Raw genomic sequence first — 19007 nt, 5'->3', positions numbered from 1 at the left:
GCGAGATACACGAGTAGCAAAGCAAGTCCACCCTTCGGTCACCCAGTATGACGACGGCGTCAAAGGAGTTTTTGCAAACACACCAAAACGGCTAGAAAACGTTGGCCAGTTTCTCACGGACACATCCACGACCCACCACACTGTCATGGAATCAAACGGCACACTCGAAGGAAGGAACCTTGCTGGAGAAAGATAGGACAATATGCGTGCATTCGAGTGACACAGCGGCAGTCAACCGAGACACGCATACACTTAGAGCCCGCATCTCCAGCCATATCTTACCTTGGCAATTGCTGTCGACGCACCAGATTCGTTCCGGCAGGCCCGATGCTCCAGCGAGTCTACTTTCACATAGTAAAGTTAGTAAGAGCGCGGCGCAAGGAAAACTGCTGGCGAGCGCCATGCTCCCGGTTGTGGTAGTACACGTCAGGGGCAACGGAGGCAGCGCCGTCAACAGGAAAGATATCGGCCGCACTCACAGCTGATCCGCCGGCACACAGATCCGTGAGCACGGCACTTTAGGGGTGACGAGAAAGCTGGCAAAGATGATAACAGCATCGAATCAGGCTAGGTCAGTCACTAGTTGCTCAATTCACAAGCAGAGAAGGAAAAAGAAGAAGAAGCTCCGACTTCTTGCGGAGCTTCTTGGGCCTGCTGCTACGCGGCCAATGAAACGACGGCGCAGGGGGCGCTGGCGTCAATGTGACCTCCATAATCTTCGTGCGGTCCCAGCCGGTGAGCCCGGACGGCTGTAAACATGCTTCGCGTACCGCTTAATCAGGGCCTACGGGCCTCTTTGAGGCCCCTAGCGCAAAACTCGCGTGCCCTGCGCACTGCCGCCTGCCTGCCGCAACAGCAGAAGCAGCAGGCGAAGCCGGAGAAAATCGAAGTCTTCATCGACGACAAGCCCGTGCTCGTCGATCCTGGCACGACGGTGCTCCAGGCGGCCGCGATGGTCGGCGTCGAGATCCCGCGCTTCTGCTACCACGAGCGTCTCTCCGTGGCCGGGAACTGCCGAATGTGTCTGGTGGAAGTGGAGAAGTCGCCCAAGCCCGTCGCGGCGTGCGCCATGCCCGTAATGAAGGGCTGGCGAGTGCGAACCGACTCGCCCATGACCCGCAAGGCCCGCGAGGGGGTCATGGAGTTCCTGCTGATGAACCATCCGCTGGACTGCCCCATCTGCGACCAGGGCGGCGAGTGCGACCTTCAGGACCAGTCGATGGCCTTCGGCAGCGACCGCAGCCGCTTCACCGACGTGCACTACTCGGGCAAGCGCGCCGTCGAAGACAAGGACGTGGGCCCGCTGGTCAAGACCATCATGACCCGATGCATCCAGTGCACGCGCTGCATCCGCTTCGCCAGTGAGGTCGCCGGTGTGGACGACCTCGGCACCACCGGTCGCGGCAACGACATGCAGGTGGCGCCTTTAATTTCAAATACCCCTCCCACAGACTTCAAGATTTGAGGTCGATTGTCAATTTGCAGAGAGGGCAAACGCGGGGTTCGCTAGTTTACGTAGTGTCACCAAAGCTGTTTTCACTTGTTGATCGCACCTGGTGTTGCTATGCGCTGTTTCGTTTAAGTTAGCTTAACCAGTTGCGGGGAAATGAATGAACTCGGTGGCTGGAAATCTTTTGGAGAGGCTGGTTGGTTGGTTAATTGACTCAGAGCATGAAACATACCCAGGGGGGATTGGCCAAGAAGCTGTCTGCCAACGACATGCTGGTGCCTGTGTTTTTAAATGCCCCTCCAGACGTTGAGGTCAAGTTTCACTTTGACGGAGCTGTACCAAGGGTTTGTTTAGTTCATGTTGCATTGCCAGAGCTGTTTTTACTTGTGGAGTGTACCTGGTGCTGGTGTATTGTTGGGTTTAAGTTAGGTAACCTGATTGCGAGGAAAAGAATGAACTTGTAAGAGTGGCTGCTTGGGCGAGTTGGTATGACATCAGGGTTCTGGAAAGCACGAATCATCAACAGGGGCAAGAGAAAACTGTCGGCAGTTTGCGCTTTCCCAAACCATGAAAAGAATAAACTGGACAAACTTGCAGTGGAAGCATCTCGAAAGCTTCGCGAGAGGCCTTGAGTGGTTAGGCGGAGCCAACGTAACACTGAAACATACCCACTCTGGGGGATTGGCCAAGTCGGACTTTTATCTTATTGGGGAAGAAAGTTAAGAATTAAAACTAACCGAAACGTGTGAAGTGAGAAAAACCCTCGTCCTGCAGTGGACACAAACAAGCTGATGATGATGATAACGAAAAACCGATTGCGCCACCCAGGTGGGCACGTACGTGGAGAAGATGTTCCTGTCGGAGCTGTCGGGCAACATCATCGACCTGTGTCCCGTGGGCGCCCTCACGTCCAAGCCGTACTCGTTCGTGGCGCGGCCCTGGGAGACGCGCAAGGTGGAGAGCATCGACATCTTAGACGGACTCGGCAGCAACATCGTGCTGAGCACGCGCACGGGCGACCTGCTCCGGGTCCTGCCGCGGCCCAACGACGACATCAACGAGGAGTGGATCTCGGACAAGACGCGCTTTGCCTACGACGGCCTCCGACGACAGCGCCTCACCACGCCGATGCTGCGAGACCAGCAGGTGGGGCGTGGAGCATCTACTACGCAATCTTGAAGTGTGACAACTGCGCAAAAGAAAAAGCCCGATGTGTGTTTCATCCAACCAGTGCCTTGTGATCCCACACAGTATTGGTTATTAATAGTAATGTAAGACTCTTCGATACGATGCATCTTGGAGGTGAAATTGCTTCGGTGTGTAAAACAGACAGCCCTTTTAGCTGAAGTGCATTGGTGGAGTTTCTCAATCCCGGAGTGCAATGCTTTATTGTTTCCATTTATTGGTGCTCGAAAAACTGCACTGGGGTGTTAAAAAACGCAGAATAAACTCCACCGCTGTGGAGTATCCGCCACATGGTGTCAGCATCTATGGCAAAAGGTTTTGGGTTTCTATGCAGCTTCATTTGTGCTTGTAATCCAAGGCAGAACTTTTGGGTGTGTTAATGAAAATGTGCTAAGATTTTGTTGGAAGTGCTGCATCAGCTTTTAAATGACTTAAGCTCTGCTCTCTTAAACTCTGCATGTTACACTTGTTCATGCTTTTTTCTTCATCTTCTCCCACATAACCTGCTAGTAAGGCATGATACCTTCTTGTAAGCTGACAGCATGAAGTAGAGAATAGTGTGTCAGTTGTGGTGAAGAGCATTAATTGCTTTATGAGATACACACCATCATGCCTCAATTTTAGGCAAACTGATTTTGCCACAAATGATACCATACACCACGTTGCGCCATTATTCAAGCCACTTCAAAAACATTTTCTAAGGTAAGTTGTTCACTCACTTGCACTCTGGTTTTGCACAAAAATTTCATTTTATGGTCCCATTAGTGTAACACCAAGTTGGTGACCACACTTTTACCTGGTTATTGGGTCCAATACAGTATTTTCTGTGGGAGCTCTATTAATAGTGGAAGAAGATTATGTCGCGTAACCAGACATGCTGCAGCGTGGTGTGACATGTGCGATGGCCATTCATGTAGCCGATGTACAGGTGCCGTCATAAGTAACCTGAACAAGGATTTGCGAATAGCACGAAATATTTGTCTTACTGGTTACCAGCCGTTACCAGTTTACAGGAAGCTTTTTCTCTTAAGGAGGACTCTTTTAAACGCACAGCTGAACAGCCAGGCAGTTTCCAGAAGAAGAAATTCTTGTAAATTTACGAACACTCCATATGGTTTGTGTATACCTGTAAAGGGCATTGTGTCACGTTATGAACTTACTGGCAGAGGCTGGATTTGTGACGTCTTACCATGTCGTGGGTTATGTACGCATAGGACAGACGGATTTCTGTAAAAATTTGCCTAAGAATGCTCACGCATTAGCACCAATACCACGCTGGTTCGCCTTTTCTGCAGGGCTTGCTGCAGCCATGCAGCTGGGAGCAGGTGCTGTCGGCTGTGGCGGACCGCCTGTCGGCTGCGGCTTCGGCTGCGTCTCCAGATGGCACGGGGGGCATTGCTGCCCTGACGGGCGCACTCGCTGACGCCGAGGCCCTGGTTGCGCTCAAGGACCTATTCAACAGTTTGGGCTCGGAGACTCTGTGCACAGAGGAACGGTTCCCAGGTAGGATATATCCGTTTCGAGATAGGTGCAAGCCTGGCACTTTCGATGCAGAGATGGCAAAATTGCTTCTAAAAAGTAATTAAATTACATTACTCATTACTTTCATATAATTTTCTAAAATGTAATTAAATTACATTAGAGATTACAGGTGGCCAACAAGTGATGACATTACATTACTATTACTTTTCAAAAGTAATGAAATTACTTTGAAAAAATTACTTTAACAAAAAATCACTTGTACACTACCATCTCATGTACACTTTATTTACACTCAAGTACGTATACACTGCAATCTCAAAAATATTTGTTTATACACCAACTTGTGTACAGTTTATTTACAGCGCTACACATTGATATGTTGGATATCTTTATTACATCGAAGAAAGAGGTGCGATTCAAAGTGGGCATCGGAAAGGTGTCCCTGTTTGTACGACAGAGTGTCTTTTGCCATGCTAAAAAGACGCTCCGCTGGCGCGGATGAGGGCAGGCTTGTGTTGAACGTAATGAAGAACTTTTTCATTTTCGAGTGCACGAGAAGAGGCACGAAGAAGCACGAGAAAGCAGGCAGAGCTCTCGGCGAAGCGTTGTTTCCTTCGCGTTCGTAGAGTTCCAATGCCCAGAAACTCTCTGGAACTCTACTTGGTCAACTTTTCTTGGTCAACATATTATGCCGTAAGAGAAGCGGACAGGCTGTATCATAGCCAAAAGTAATTGGGAAAGTAATTTCCCTGAAATTACTGGCCTGAAGTAATTTATTACACTACTAAATTACCAGCACTCAAAAGTAATTCATTACATTACTCATTACAGCAAAAGGTAATTTTATTACTGTAATTTCATTACTGCAAAGTCTGTTTTGATGTGATGCAAAACATTAACTAAACATGGCGATATCCCGTGTTCCACCCCTGAATTGACCTAAAAGATACAAAACCACTCTTATTTACGAAAGGGTGCATAGAACTGAGTAGGGACAACATTTTAGAATAAAAATTCACATGCTGCTGCTTTGCGATGGGTACCGTCAAGAGCAAAAGATTATAGACCGCGAAAGCTGCATTTTTGGGTTATTTCTCTGCCACGCGGCAGCCCAGGGCATTACGTACGGTATTTTTGCAATACCTGAGTAATCGTACGACATTTCACGTGTATACCCCTGTTTGTGGGCTACAACTGGAAGAGAGAAATAACCTAAAATTGTTATTTTCGTGGTTCGTAAACTTTTGCTCATGGCTGTACAAGCCTGGCATTTCCGGTGAAATGCAGAACATCCATTAAATGTGTCAATATGCCGTGCCCCACCTCAAAAACAACTTGAAGGATACTAAACCACTTTTATTTACAAAAAATAGTGTGTGCAGATTTGAGCTAAGAGAACATTTTACACTAGGAAAAGATCATGGGTTTTGAGCAGTCTTGGGCAGTAACTAGTTACTAGTAACGCGTTACCGGTAACTAGTTACTTTTTTCAGTAACTTGTAACTGTAACTAGTTACTTTTGAGTTAGAGGAACTTGTAACTGTAACACTGTTACTTTTTTGTGAAGTAACTGTAACGAGAATTATCGTTACAGTTACTTTATTTCTATAGAAAAATTATCCAACGGTAACACTCATTAACGACCGATGTACAGTTCGCGCTTTTCACTTTTTCGGCTTTTCTTCCGCAGAACCTTCGTCTACTTCATCTATGCCAGCTCACTCCCTTCTCATGGGCGAAAAACATCTAGACTAGAAATGTTTAGGCGTGCACGTGTGCGTGGTGCCCTACGCGATCTTCCAAGCGCTCGAAGTTTCTAAGTCTAAGCTGCAGTATTTTCCTCAGCAGCGCGACATCCCTCTCACCCAAGCCACAAATAACGCTGCGACATGCCCCTAAGCGCATGTGGATGCATTTTCGCCACATCTGGAGTGCAGTAAAAGTGTTTGACACAAAGGCGAACAAGAAAACAAACACCCACAAACGCCGCACAACGCACTGAAACCTTTTCAATTTTGCGGAAGCCTGGAAAACTCCGGTCAGGGCGTCGCTTTCTCATTAAGCGGGATTCACACGACGAAGAAACCCTCTCACGGAGACGGACGGATATGTGACGTCAACACCACGTGACCGGATTTTCCGTCTTAGTGACGCATCCACACGTGCGGAGCTGCGCGGAGTGCCTAGCAGACGACAGCGCGGAGGAAGCGAGGACGAGGCTCGCTTCCTCCGCGCGAGCTTTGCATTATGTGCCAAAAACTGGTTCCATTCCCTACGGAGGGCCGCCGCCGCCGTGCGAAAACATGCGGTGGCATTTTCTTTCCCGGAGCATCCGCGGGCGATCCCCACCGAGGGGCGGAGCCTAAAACCGGTCACGTGAGCGGCTCCCGCGGGCCAAAAAGAGAGGGGCTGGACGGCGGCCTCACGCTCGTCCAGCCCTGTGCCCACTGTAGAGCATCCGATTCACAAGTCGCAGTTGCTTGCGACCATTGTTCGCTTTAGAGACCCCTGGCCGTATTTGGGACCACGCGTTTGGGACCCCTGTTCTAGAGGCTTCATCGAGCTCTGGAACAAGGTCTAGGAAGTAATAAATTTCATGCCCCTCCACACATACGACGACCCCAACGATGGTGGCCCCCGGGTGCCATCACACCAGCCAGCATCTTGGCCGGGAGACATCTGACCACACTGCCACTGCACGAAGAAATGTTCTTGGAAAGCCTCGTGACTTCGTTTCGAGGGCTGTGGCCGAAACGAAAACAGTAGCTACATCTGCTTTTGAATGTTGGGTGCAAGGAATACTTGGGCGAGCTTCGTTCCGCCTACGCCTCAAAGCAAACGAAGGGAGGGGTTCCTGGGATAGGCGACGTGAGTGCTGTGGAAGGCTGGGATTGTGAGAGCAGTTTTTCAGGTCGAGACGGCAAAACCCGCCTTTGTGAGGACGGGAAGGGGGGGGGGGGGAGGAAGCGGAGGGGGAAAACAGTAAAGCGTTCACATCAGTTTCTATTCCCTTTGGAAGTATCTTGTCTCATTCCGGGGATGGGGGTGGCTGCGGGTTTGGGCGGGAGAACGACTCCGAGGGCCCATGGATAAACGTCGCTTCGGCAATAGCTCAAATTGGTCTCCGTCGTGACCACAAGTACGAAATAAAAAGTTAACGAAGCGCTTTTTTGAGTATCTTTCAAAAACACCTCGAGAACTGATGTACCCCCACGTCCGTTTCCCCTTTCCTACAAGGGCCTTCCGTCGATCCGCCACCTCCACCCCCTTTTTCCCATTCTCTCTCACTACGCGGGGCGGTCAAGAGACGGCATTGTAGGCGAAAATAAATTAAGTGGACATTGAAAGATTCTTTCGGCTGTGTTGTCCTCCAGCTCGGTATAGTTTAAGTTCGGCCTCTCTGATTCCAACTTTGAAAAACAACTAATTTTATGCTACAATGATGTTTGCAAATAAATTTCTTGCAGTGAGAGTGCAGCAAAAAAAAAGTTCCTTATGATGGATAGCAAAACTTCCGCCATAAAAAAAGTGTGGCGTAAACAACGATTGTTTGTTTGGGCATGAGAGTGCATCATTTTAGGTTCCCCTCGTGTATAGCTTTACTACGCGTAATTTTTACTACCTTCATGCCTTCGTATGTTTCTATTAAATAAGCCAAATCTTGTTAGCTGTTACTTAGTAACGGTAAAGTAACGGAAAAGTAACGACGTTACTTTTTTGCAGTAACTGTAACTGTAACTAGTTACTTTTGGAAACTTCGTAACTGTAACTGTAACAGAGTTACTTTTTTGGGTTAGGTAACTGTAACTGTAACACTGTTACTTTTTTTCGGTAACGTGCCCATGACTGGTTTTGAGGGAAAAGAAAGTGGCAATGCTGGTGCTCGAACTCAGTGTGTTCATTCCAAAGCCTGCGGTTCTACCCGTTAGACTACCGAGGGTGAACAGCAGGGTCTCTTGGCAGTTTCTCAAAACGCAGAGCCTCATTGCACCCTTCGTTGTCTTTAGTGGATGAACCCGTGTTTTTAACCATGTGACTTTTATCCTTTTAACCTTCATGGCAGATTTTTATCACTCATTTCTTACCGCACGTAACCTCGGGCCTTCCTGGGAACGAGGGCGGTTCTAGAGATTTTCCGCTATGTACCGGGACTCTTGCTGTCCCTGGTGGGGCAAGGGCCTTGCTCTGAAGCTCATGGCACCCTCTATGCCTTCACATCATCATTTTCACTTTTCATTGTGACCATCTGCAAGTTTTATTTCGAGGCCCCTTTACGCCCCTCTATTATCTGTTTATCTGCACCTATGGGGCAGAAACTTGGAGGCTCACTAAGAGGGTTCAACTCTAATTGAGGACGACTCAGCGAGCAATGGAACGGAAGATGATGGGTGTAACATTAAGGGACAAGAAGAGAGCGGAGTGGGTCAGGGAACAAACGCATGTTAAGGACATATTAGTAGAAATTAAGAAGAAGAAATAAACGTTGGCACGGCATGTAATGCAAAGGCAAGATAACCGTCGGTAATTAAGGGTAACAGAGTGGATCCCTAGAGAAGGCAAACGTGGCAGGGTGCGGCAGAAAGTTAGGTGGGCAGATGAGATCAAGAAGTCCGCAGGGATAAATTGGTCGCCGCTATACTCGGTGGCAACTTAAGAACACCACCGGAAGTTGCCGCTGTGCCTTATCACCGTAGCCGGATGTTTCTCCACGCGGCGCAAGTAGGGCGTTACTGGGAATATTTTGGACATGGCGTGAGCCGTTCCTGTGATTTTTTGGACTTAATATGCTTATAAACGACTCCAGTGACGACAAACTGCATGAGACAAGGCAGACGATATCACGCATTCATAGCAAACCCCTTTCAAAACGCGCGCGCACTGACGCCACGGGTCCGGCGCTTTGGCGGAGTGATATACTACATGAGGTGGTGCTGTTCTTGAGGTGTAACCGAGTATAGCACAGGACCGGGGTAATTGGAGATTAATGGGAGAGGCCTTTGCCCTGCAGTGGGCGTAGGTAGGCTGGTGATGATGATGATTAACTGTTTCAATGTACATCACGTTCACCCCATCAGTAGCTTTAAAGGGGCCATGGAGACAACATGCATCTTTGTTTAATTTGAAAGAACTAGGCTTCAGTGCCTCACTCTGCTCCAGTGCAGACACAAAAGACATTTTGTAATCAAAAGAATGCAAGAAGTATTGAAAATCTTTCAAATTTCGTGCTAAAGTGATGTGTTATGGGCAGGGGTGACGTTGGCAGGCCAGCACTAATAGCGTAATTTTCAGTGCGTTAACTGCGCATCGGCCTTCAAATGATGCAATAAAAAAGAACTACAGGCCCCTTTGCAATCATACAGTCATCTGTCTGATACCCCTGTTGATTGGCAGATCTAATGACATTTAGAGCAAATGTCATTGGCTTTAAATGTCATTCATTTGGCACTACACGAGAATAGCAAATGACATTTAGCGGCTAACTGAGGTACGGGAACTCATTCAGCAGCCAAATAAGTAGCCTCGACCGCATTGGCGCGTCAGTAGGGAAGAAAGTTCAGTAATAAATCAAAGAATACTGTCTCTAGAAACTGTTAGTAAACTTGTATTTTCCTCTTCATGTTGTTTTTCAAATAAAAAAAGACAAACAAGTGCTAACAAAAAAAAATTCTCGTCCCCAGTGCGAGCGCTACCCTAATGCGGATTTTTTGCGGACTTCCCTCGGCTTATAATGTCTACTGATGCCACCTACACCGATGATTTTCTTATTTATATTTTAAAAAATAATCCTTTGTTATGTCCTAAAAAGATATCATGTATGAAAACATACAAGATGCACTTAAAATATAATTTTGCGGAAAATGAGCTCGCTAATCGTCACCGCTATCACTATCAAATGACATCTATCACTATCTATCTATCTATCAAATTACCGCTATCACTATCAAACCGAATGTCATTAACAGCTACTGTCATTCACTTTGAATGACATTATCACAACAAAGTTGCCAAAAGTGGCTAGGCAGTTGCCACTGCTTCGCATGTTTTGTTCGAAGCTTGCCATAAAATTGGTTTATCATTGTTATTGGGACGAAGCAGTCTTTCTGCTGAACCAAACTTGTATTTTTTCTTCACGGAAGACAAACATTGGAAGACCAAGCAACATAGACTTGGCGCTCTTTGCCTTCAGACACCCTTGTGCCGCTAAAACACACTGCTCAGAACAATAGAAGTAGTGTTTGAAGCAGCCCTATAGGTGGCGCCGGGTTCGCACAGGAAGTGGCGGGCTTGTACCCACGAGGGAACTGAATCTCACCTCCCAGGTACGGCGGACGTGCGCGCCGACTACCTGTTCGGCGCGGGACTGGCGGCCGTAGACGAAGCGGACTTGGTGCTGCTTCTCGGGGCCAACCCGAGGTGGGAGGCGACGACGCTGAACGCGCGCATCCGCAAGAACTGGCTGCACAACGAGTTGCGGGTGGCCGCCCTGGGGCCGCCCGACATGGACCTGACGTACGACTACGAGCAGCTCGGCGACAGTCCGGCCACCCTACAGGCACTGGCGACCGGATCGCACCCCTTCTGCAAGGTGGGGGGGTTACTGATTGTAGGGGGGAGTTTGGTGGTATCTTTGGTGATGATGATGATGTTTGGTGTTTTGGGGTGCAGGGCCAGCTAGGGCAAAGAGCACCAAAGACAAAGTTATTTGATGACACCGACGTAGATGTAAATACTAAATTAAGGTAGTGAATGAATGAAAAGTCTTTATTTATTGTGAAATGGCTCGTTGGCCTAATAGGGGGGAAAAAGGGTCTCGGAGAAAAGACAGAAGTAAAGAAAGAAGAGAAAGAAGTGCGTACACACATGCGTGTACATGGTGTACATTTGCAATCACATGCGGCGATTGATGCCTGCCTCGTGAGCGAACGCCCAGAGGAGAGCAGGGTGTCGCGGCTGTTGTTGTTGGGGGTGGTCCATTGATGCAGAGTGCTGATGTGCGTAAAAACAAAAGTGAAACAAAAGAAGAGGCAATGAAGATGGCTAGTGTATACAGCCAGGATGATTATGCATGATATGTAAGGAGCTGTAAGAATTTGACGTCTTTCAAAAACTTAAAAACACACTTGATAGAAAACTTTGGGTTGTTGCCAAGAAGTGTGGTGAATGTAGCTTGATGTGTTGCCTGAATAGTTCAAGAAAATGTTTGCATCGTGTGGTCTCAAGTGCCTTGCATGTAATTGAGATGTGAACTACAAATAGGGCCTTTTGGAACGACTTGCTTGTTTTGGAGCATGGCGTGCTTTTTTCTCGAAATGTAAATCATGAATGATCAGTGCGCATAAAACAAGACAAAAAAGAGTGACGGACTCGACAATGAGACACAGCCAAGCGCAGCAGTTCAAAGACTGTCTCCAGATTATACGTTTTGTGGCTTGTTTCTCGCGTTCTGATCGGTAATGATGAATATTCAGTGACTCGCCCGACTCGCAGTCCTTTTGAACTACATCTCGAATTGTACGTCAGGAGGTCCCAACTTATTATCATCATGGCGATTGCCAGCGTTTACAAAAAATGCTGGTGACGATTATTACAGTAATCTTTGCTGTACGCATGTACAATCTTCATGAAAATTTTCTAGGTCATGCCAAACGTTTCTGGGCCGAAAATATTTCAAAGCAAAAAGCTTGGCGCTATAGTGTGACTGAATTAGTTTGACACATAGATGTTAGTAAGTTACAATGTATTATTCTTATGGTCACCACCAGCATTTACAAAAAGTGCTGACGATAATGATCATGATGAGCCTTGACACATGTATGTTCAGTCGGTGTCAAAATTTCCTAGGCCTATTCAAATGCTTCTGGTCCACAAAGGATTCAATGCAAATGCTCAACATTCAAGTGGGACTGAATTAGTGTGTGACAATAAGAAAGTCAGTCCTTTGCCAGCTTTCCAAGCAAGAAATTTCAGTTTTACCCTAGAGGTCAGCTTTTATTTTGAATTCTTTCAGCTTATTAGCCCTCAGCATGGCCTAGAAACCTTTGACAAAGATTGCACATCTCGGCAAACCTTCATTATCAGCAGCATTGTCTCAAGATGCAGTCGTCTTGTTCCAGTCCCAATGAGAGGTAGTTCTGCCCACATGCATGCAGACAGACAACTTCTTGATGCTCTCGAGGAGGCAGGGAATGTGTTTGGACGGCACAGGTTGAATAGGAGTGGTTTACCAGTCTATCAAAACAGAAAGGAGCCTTTGTTCTGCACTTGACATCAACCAACCTCTAATGGTGATGGTTATGATTACCTGGCACTACTCTGCTTCTGTAGGTTAACTGGTCTATCATAAGCAAAGTGCAGTATTGGGCGAGTTGGTTATCCATCATTACTAAACAGCGCAACAAAAACACGGACTTTAGCTGAGGTACAGCGCTCGTCCTGTGTACCTCAGCTAAAGTCCGTGTTTTTGTTGCGCTTTTTAGTAATGATAGTCTATCATACCACATGTCGTCACCCTGCACTGAACATCAGCCGCCCTTAATGATGGTGGTGGTGATAATGGTGTGCCACTTCTCATCTCCGTTGGACTTGCTGGTCAGTCGGAGCAGACATCTTCACCCTATGCTGGACGTCATCTGCCCGCTCATGATAATCACTATGATGATCTGGCACTTCTCGGCTTCCGTAGGTGTAGTGGTCAATTGGAACAGGTGCCTTCGCCCTACAGTGGACGTGATCTGCCCAATGATGATGATGATTGGAACAAGTGCATTTCATTTCATTTATTAGTTCCTTTAGGGCCCGAAGGCATTACATAAGGGGGGGGCAAATACATATAGGGAAGACAACAACAATTTGCTCTTCAGTAGACATGGTGTGCCCTATGGTGATGATGATTGGAACAGGCATCTTCACCCTACAGTGTGTATGGTGCACCCTGTGATGATGATGATTGGAACAGGTGCCTTTGCCCTACAGTGTACATGGTGCACCCGATAATGATGATGATTGCTGGAACAGGCGCCTTTGCCCTACAGTGGACACAATGCACCCTGAAATGATGATTATTTTTGGAACAGGCACCTTCGCCCTACAGTGGACATTGCGCCCTATGATGATGATGATGATGGTGATGTGCCGCCGCCTTCCTGGCCTCTCGCACCCGCACAGGTCCTGGCGCAAGCGCAGCGCCCCCTGGTGCTGGTGGGCAGCGTGCCACTGCAGCGCTCGGACGGCGCAGCCGTACTGGCGCTCGCCCGCCAGGTGGCGCGGCGGGCGACGGGAGCGGAGTCCGGCTGGCGGGTGCTGAACGTCCTCCAGCGGACTGCCGCCCAGGGGGCAGCCCTGGACCTGGGCTTCCGGCCAGGCCCCGACGCGGTGCGCCAGGTCAAGCCCAACGTACTCTACCTGCTTGGAGCTGACGAAGGGGCCGTCAGGAGGGAGGACCTGCCGGCCAACTGCTTCGTCGTGTACCAGGCAAGGACCCCCTCTGGCGCCACTTCTGTTCGCGGCAGGAAGGGATCAAAGCAGGAGGCACGCCCGTGTGTACACACTGGCGCTGCTTTTCAATTTGCAGCCTCAGTGGCAGACTCTCCACACTACAAGATTTTATTGGAAAAATTAAATCCACCGGATTGCTTTTTGGGGGAGTCGAGGGCCAATAGTCGAAGAGCCCTATTGTGTCAGCAGAGTGGTGCAAGTGAGAGAAGTAATGACCGTACTTGGTCAATCACTTAGTCCACTTGTGCATTGTAACCAACTAATTACTGTAGCTTTTGTACCTCCTGCAATGTTGGGGCAGGTGAAGAGTTGTGATACTGAGCAAGAAGAGGTTTTTGAAGTGTGAAGATAGGTGTGTGTGCAAGCTTCGGGCTCAAGTTTAAAGAACGGTAATTTGAATTAAAAACCTCTAGCCCTCTGTTACTGTTCGACAGAGCTGTAGTCCAGGCTGATGCAGGAAGTCGATGCTGGGCGCTGTGGAATTAAGCTTGTTGCAGCATACTTGCCAACAGATGAAAGAAAAAAACCTGGCAGTGTGACTGAGCTTTGCTTTTTTTTGGGCTCCATCATCATGAGGGAGGGTGGTAAAATAAGAGATCCATAGTTAACCCTTGTGCACTGTGGCGCAGTGTGATGCCAGCCAGTTATGGTTAGCTTTGGCCAATTTTGGCTCGTTTCAGCACTGAGTGAAATCACACTTGCACTCCAGCACAACACCTATACTGCAGCGTGCTGCTACACACACAGCTTTGATGTGTTTGCCCCCAATTTGCCTGCAATCTTTAAGGTGACTGAGAAGGGAATGAGCAGTTAACCTTCTCTGCTTCTCCGATTTGCTAGGCCTCTGTTTTATGCGACCCCATTCGAACCTCTCCTGCTCAATGGCTACAGCCACTTAAGGGCTCTCACAAATGGTACTAAACTTACTACCACCGTTGGATCACCAAAGTGTACAACAAGCTCATAGCAGACACTCGTCGAAAACTGTTACTGATGACATACCTGGAAAGAGAGCTCACTCTTAGGGGAACAAAACTCATTTTATATTTTATATATTTTGATTGTATATATTTTGATTGTTGCAAATGATATTCAAGATATGAAATATTGTATGTTGTTGTCTCCTGTCTGTTTTATTATGAAACATTGTGAACCTTTGTATCAAGGTGCAATGTATATGTGTTGGTTGTACGCTTGTTCTTTCACTAAGTTCGATGTAAGCTTGTATTTGTGTTTTTGTTCGATCATGCTTGTTGCTGCACCTTGCCAAACTCAGGGGCAAGGACCTTTGTCAAGCTGCTGCATATTGGCTTTTTGTCCTTGCCCTAGCATTCGTGTTGTTCTTTGTTAAGAAGGCTGAATAAATTAATTGAATTGAATTTTGGCAGGAATTGTGCTGCTGACGGGTTCTCTCCTATGCGTACCCTTTCGTGACCTTGCGCTCCCAAAAATTAGGTAATGGTGGAAGAGAGGGAGAGAGAAGGTGGAGTGGTGTCCTTCAGTGTTCGGTGTGTGCGTACATGCGCAGGGCCACCATGGTGACCGGGGTGCCGAGCTGGCGGACGCGGTGCTGCCTGGAGCAGCCCACACGGAGAAGCAAGCCACCTACGTCAACACGGAGGGACGCGCCCAGCAGACGCTGCCCGCCGTCAATCCACCCGGCCTAGCTCGTGAAGACTGGAAGGTGAACGCGCATCTACGTTTTCACCCTCGCCGGTTTGAGCTATCCCACGAATGGCTGGCGAAAGACTGAACTCAAAGCAGGGGAAGACGGTTAACTCAATGTAGGAACAAAATAAGGAAATTTGGGGTTGGACAAGAGTTTTATACTGATATGCACACGAGAGAGAAATATGACACCAGTGTCTAGGCAAGCTGTGCTTCGTCGACGGTGCCGTCATGTATATTCCAGTTGTCCTTGGCATGGCTCATAAACAGGCTGAAAAGTTGCCTGTGGCTGCAAAGAAGCAATATATAATACTATTTATTCTAAATGATTATTTAGATGTGTTTAATTATGAACAAAATCGGGTTACACAAAATTTTTTCTCGTCAGAAATTAATTAGAAGCTTTATGCGAGACAAACAAAAAATAATGTTACTTTTCTTTGTTGCTTTCGGCTTCAAGAGAAAAAATAAGCTGTATGGCTAGCCAAGTCAAGTAGGCGAGGAACGTCGCTTGCTGCTATGGTGGTACCCATGACGGCATGCGACTGCAGCGACAGATTTCCGTCTAGTATATATTAGTATGAAACTCTATGGGCGCAGAGGACAGGTTACAAAATAGCAAGACGGAAATGGCTGGAGGAATTTGGGGGAGGGCCTTGTTTCATCACTGGACACGAACAAGCTGGTGATGATGATGGTGGTGACAGCTTTCTAAATGCCCAGAGGGGCACAGTACAGGCAGGAATTGAAGCTCGGATTTGGTGGTGTGTATAACCAATGGTTCCTACTCCCGTGGCTGTTCAAGCGAGACCGGCTGCTCCCCCAGTCATTGCTCCGCGTGCGAGAATAATGTGCAGTGCGTGTGAAATGTGACAGAAAAAGAGGCAGGGTGTGTTTTTGTTGTGAAGTCTGATGCCGAGGCTTGGCGTGACGCCAACATTTGTCCGTGCATGCATTGTGACACATTGCAGCTGTCATCATAATGCTTCCCACCTTGAGTTAGCGAGGTCTGTAACAATGTGCAAGTTGCAATAGTGTTTGCCATAAGAGGCGTCGGTGTACAAAACTGCTCAGAAAAGATGTACTTCGAACCTGGAGGTATTAGTTGAAGGTGTTGTGTGCCACTGTGAAGACAGAAATTCCCTCGAAGAGGTCTCCCTTTTAGCAAGGAGTTCCTTGCTGCAGCTCCAGATAAGTTCCGAGAATGTCGCAAGCGAAGGCAGTGTGCAGTGAAAACAGCACCGCAAAACTGTTGCCTATTTTGTTTTAAAGGGAGGGCATGGCTCTTAAAACAATTGCTTTTTAACTTTTAAGTGAACTCTGAAACTTGTCAGTCTTGGCTGCTTTTTTGCCACCGATTTCAAATATGCCACTATTTTCTGGGTAAGTCAATTATTACCCGAAATAATTAGAGATAATCGGCCAGTTTGGGAGGAACAACGGGCAAGAAAAACAGTGTTAGGCATTAGTTCCAAGCAATGCATCAAAAAAATGCTTCCTATGGTGCATTCACCTGGATTCGTAGTATCAGGAAATATGAAGATTACAGTTTTATGCCTAGCATTGTTTTGTCTAACCTGGTGCGTGCCGTGTGAAAGGTGAATGTGTTCGTACCGTGAGCAGAGCAGGTACATGTCAGTTACAAAGAACTCTGATTCTGGGTTAGCTGTACATGGGAAGCGTTGCCAACGTGCCTATCTTAGTAATGCGCCCTGAAAACCAGCGAAACGGAAGCGAAGAAAGAGATGCCTCTTCAGGGGCTGCAGTGCTCTCTCTTGGCTACTTTTAGTATCAACGCCAGGCTGATACTGAATTTAGTCAAGAGAGGCTGCCGCAGCCCCTTTGGCGAATCACTGCTCCGCACTTGAGAGCTTTCACATTGAGCGGAACCGGTTCAATTTTTTAAGTGCAAAGCACTTTATGGGCTCACCTTGTCGTAGCTCGCTAACGGTCGATGTCAAGCGACTGCCGAAATCAGGCGGCGCAGCGAGATAATGGACCCAAGTAGAGCCTGGCGTTCCGTCGTAGGCCGTCCCGCAGAGGCTTCCAAAACCAAGCGTTTTAAATAGTCATAACCGTTCGAAACTCGTGAAGCGCTGGCACTTGTCATACATCTCCCCGTTGTTCAGCAAAAAAAAACTGCAGGTATAAAAAATCGCTAAATATATGTAACTAGCCGGCAGCGCCCACATTCACTTAGTTCGGAATGCTCATTGAGTTGATTTTTACGATAGTAAGCGAAAAAAAAGTGGCAGTGCAACGCCGGCACATGCGGAAAGAAAAGCAAGCACAAAGAGAACAAGACTCCCGTTGGTGCAGTTTCAGGCAGAAGGCGCGCGAGCACTGCGAAGGCTGGAAATTTGAATTGCATTGGATGGTAGCAGTGAGCGGATAACGGCGCTGCAGCCCATTATGGCGAATCACTATCACTGCTCTGCACTTCCGACAGCTTTCACATTGAGTGGAACGGCTTTAATTTTTTTGTTGTTGTACCCTCCAACCCAGGTCGTGCGTGCCCTGTCGGAAGTGCTCGGAGCGCCCCTGCCCTATGACAGCCTGAGCGAGGTGCGGGGCCGCATGAACGAGCTGGCGCCCCACCTGACGCGATACGGGGAACGACAGGAGCCCGGCCCCATACCAGACGACGATGCCGCCGCAAAATCCGCCGAACTCTCGGCCCAGGAACCGCTGAGGCCACAGCTGCTGTCTCTGCGGGACTTCTACATGACGGACGCCATTAGCCGGGCGTCACCCACCATGGCCAAGTGCGTCCAGGCCGTCGACCAGCAGGCATCCCGGCCCTACTAAAGTGGCCGGCGAACGGCCGGCGAACGGCCACGCGTGTACATACATAGGAGATGTCAGTGAATGAGTAATAAAGGCCTATTGATTTGCCCCCCTTACTTCCACTTTTCTTTTCCTCCATTCCTGTACCACCTGGAGCTTGTGTGTTTCGGAGATCTCATTTGCTTCTGAGCTCTCAATAATGGGACCGTAAAAAAAAGCATGCAACTTTGCTTCGTTTTAAGATTACCGGGTGACACGTGCATTAGCATGTCACCCAGTGCAAATTGATTTTTATCAAATTAGTTAAAAGCAAAAGAAAGAGGAAGGGGGTGCCACGACTCCTCAAACACAAACAGCAGAGTGAAACGATACACGTGGCTAAAGAAATGCTGACCTAAGGTCACTTTTAGCTACAACATGCCTTTGTGGAAAACATTCAACATCCTTTCAGTCATTCAGCTTTTGCCACATTCCACGACCACCTTTCAAAGCTAGAACCAAGTAGATCACAGTCTGCTGTCATATAATGATGTGAGGATTAAAAGTGGTTTAAATGCATCAAAGGCTGTGGGTAATGTATTGAAATGGACACTGGTAAGTGATGATGAGCCTTGCAAGACATTGGCTGCGCTAGGAGTCCTTCCCAGGTAGCACAAGATATCTCCTTGTGAAATTGCGAAAATTTGCAAGTTTTGCACACTGCAGTGGTTGTTGAGTTGTCAACAAACTGTTGCAAGGGCCCATGACCATATCCCACACTTACGACCAGGATGTGTGCATATGCATTCCAAAAATGGCGAGTAAGACTTTATCAGTCTTTATTAATTGGTATAGTGGTGTACCTTAGAGTAACTTGCCAGTAATAAATTTGCGGTGTCAGTCTCACAAGGCCACGAAAATTATTCTAGGGTGTTCTTGTTTTTTAGATGCGGAGCATCTT

The 19007-nt window shown here is 47.8% G+C and overlaps 2 protein-coding genes across 2 annotated transcripts in view; one reads left to right on the top strand and one right to left on the bottom strand.

Moving 5' to 3' along the window:
- The window catches only part of LOC144143345 (uncharacterized), a 32790-nt gene extending 32186 nt beyond the window's left edge, over window positions 1–604 (bottom strand). The window contains exon 1 of the mRNA XM_077675113.1: window positions 283–604. Coding sequence (XP_077531239.1) covers window positions 283–403 — 121 coding nt within the window. The 5' untranslated portion in view covers window positions 404–604. The remainder of the gene's footprint in view (window positions 1–282) is intronic.
- A 70-nt stretch (window positions 605–674) lies between these two features.
- LOC144143347 (NADH-ubiquinone oxidoreductase 75 kDa subunit, mitochondrial-like) lies at window positions 675–18183 on the top strand. Its single transcript, XM_077675115.1, has 7 exons — window positions 675–1417; window positions 2279–2596; window positions 3931–4138; window positions 10438–10703; window positions 13283–13588; window positions 15141–15296; window positions 17786–18183. Exons 1-7 carry the CDS (start codon window positions 758–760, stop codon window positions 18086–18088), a joined length of 2217 nt encoding a protein of 738 aa, XP_077531241.1. The 5' UTR covers window positions 675–757; the 3' UTR covers window positions 18089–18183.
- Window positions 18184–19007: the final 824 nt, after the last annotated feature.

This window comes from Haemaphysalis longicornis, unplaced genomic scaffold (genome assembly GCF_048455015.1).
Source record: "Haemaphysalis longicornis isolate Haplotype H1 unplaced genomic scaffold, Haemaphysalis longicornis Haplotype H1 scaffold_6, whole genome shotgun sequence".
NCBI classification, from domain to species: domain Eukaryota; kingdom Metazoa; phylum Arthropoda; class Arachnida; order Ixodida; family Ixodidae; genus Haemaphysalis; species Haemaphysalis longicornis.
Note: the sequence above shows the minus strand (reverse complement) of the source record. Positions and strands in the feature narration are given on the sequence as shown.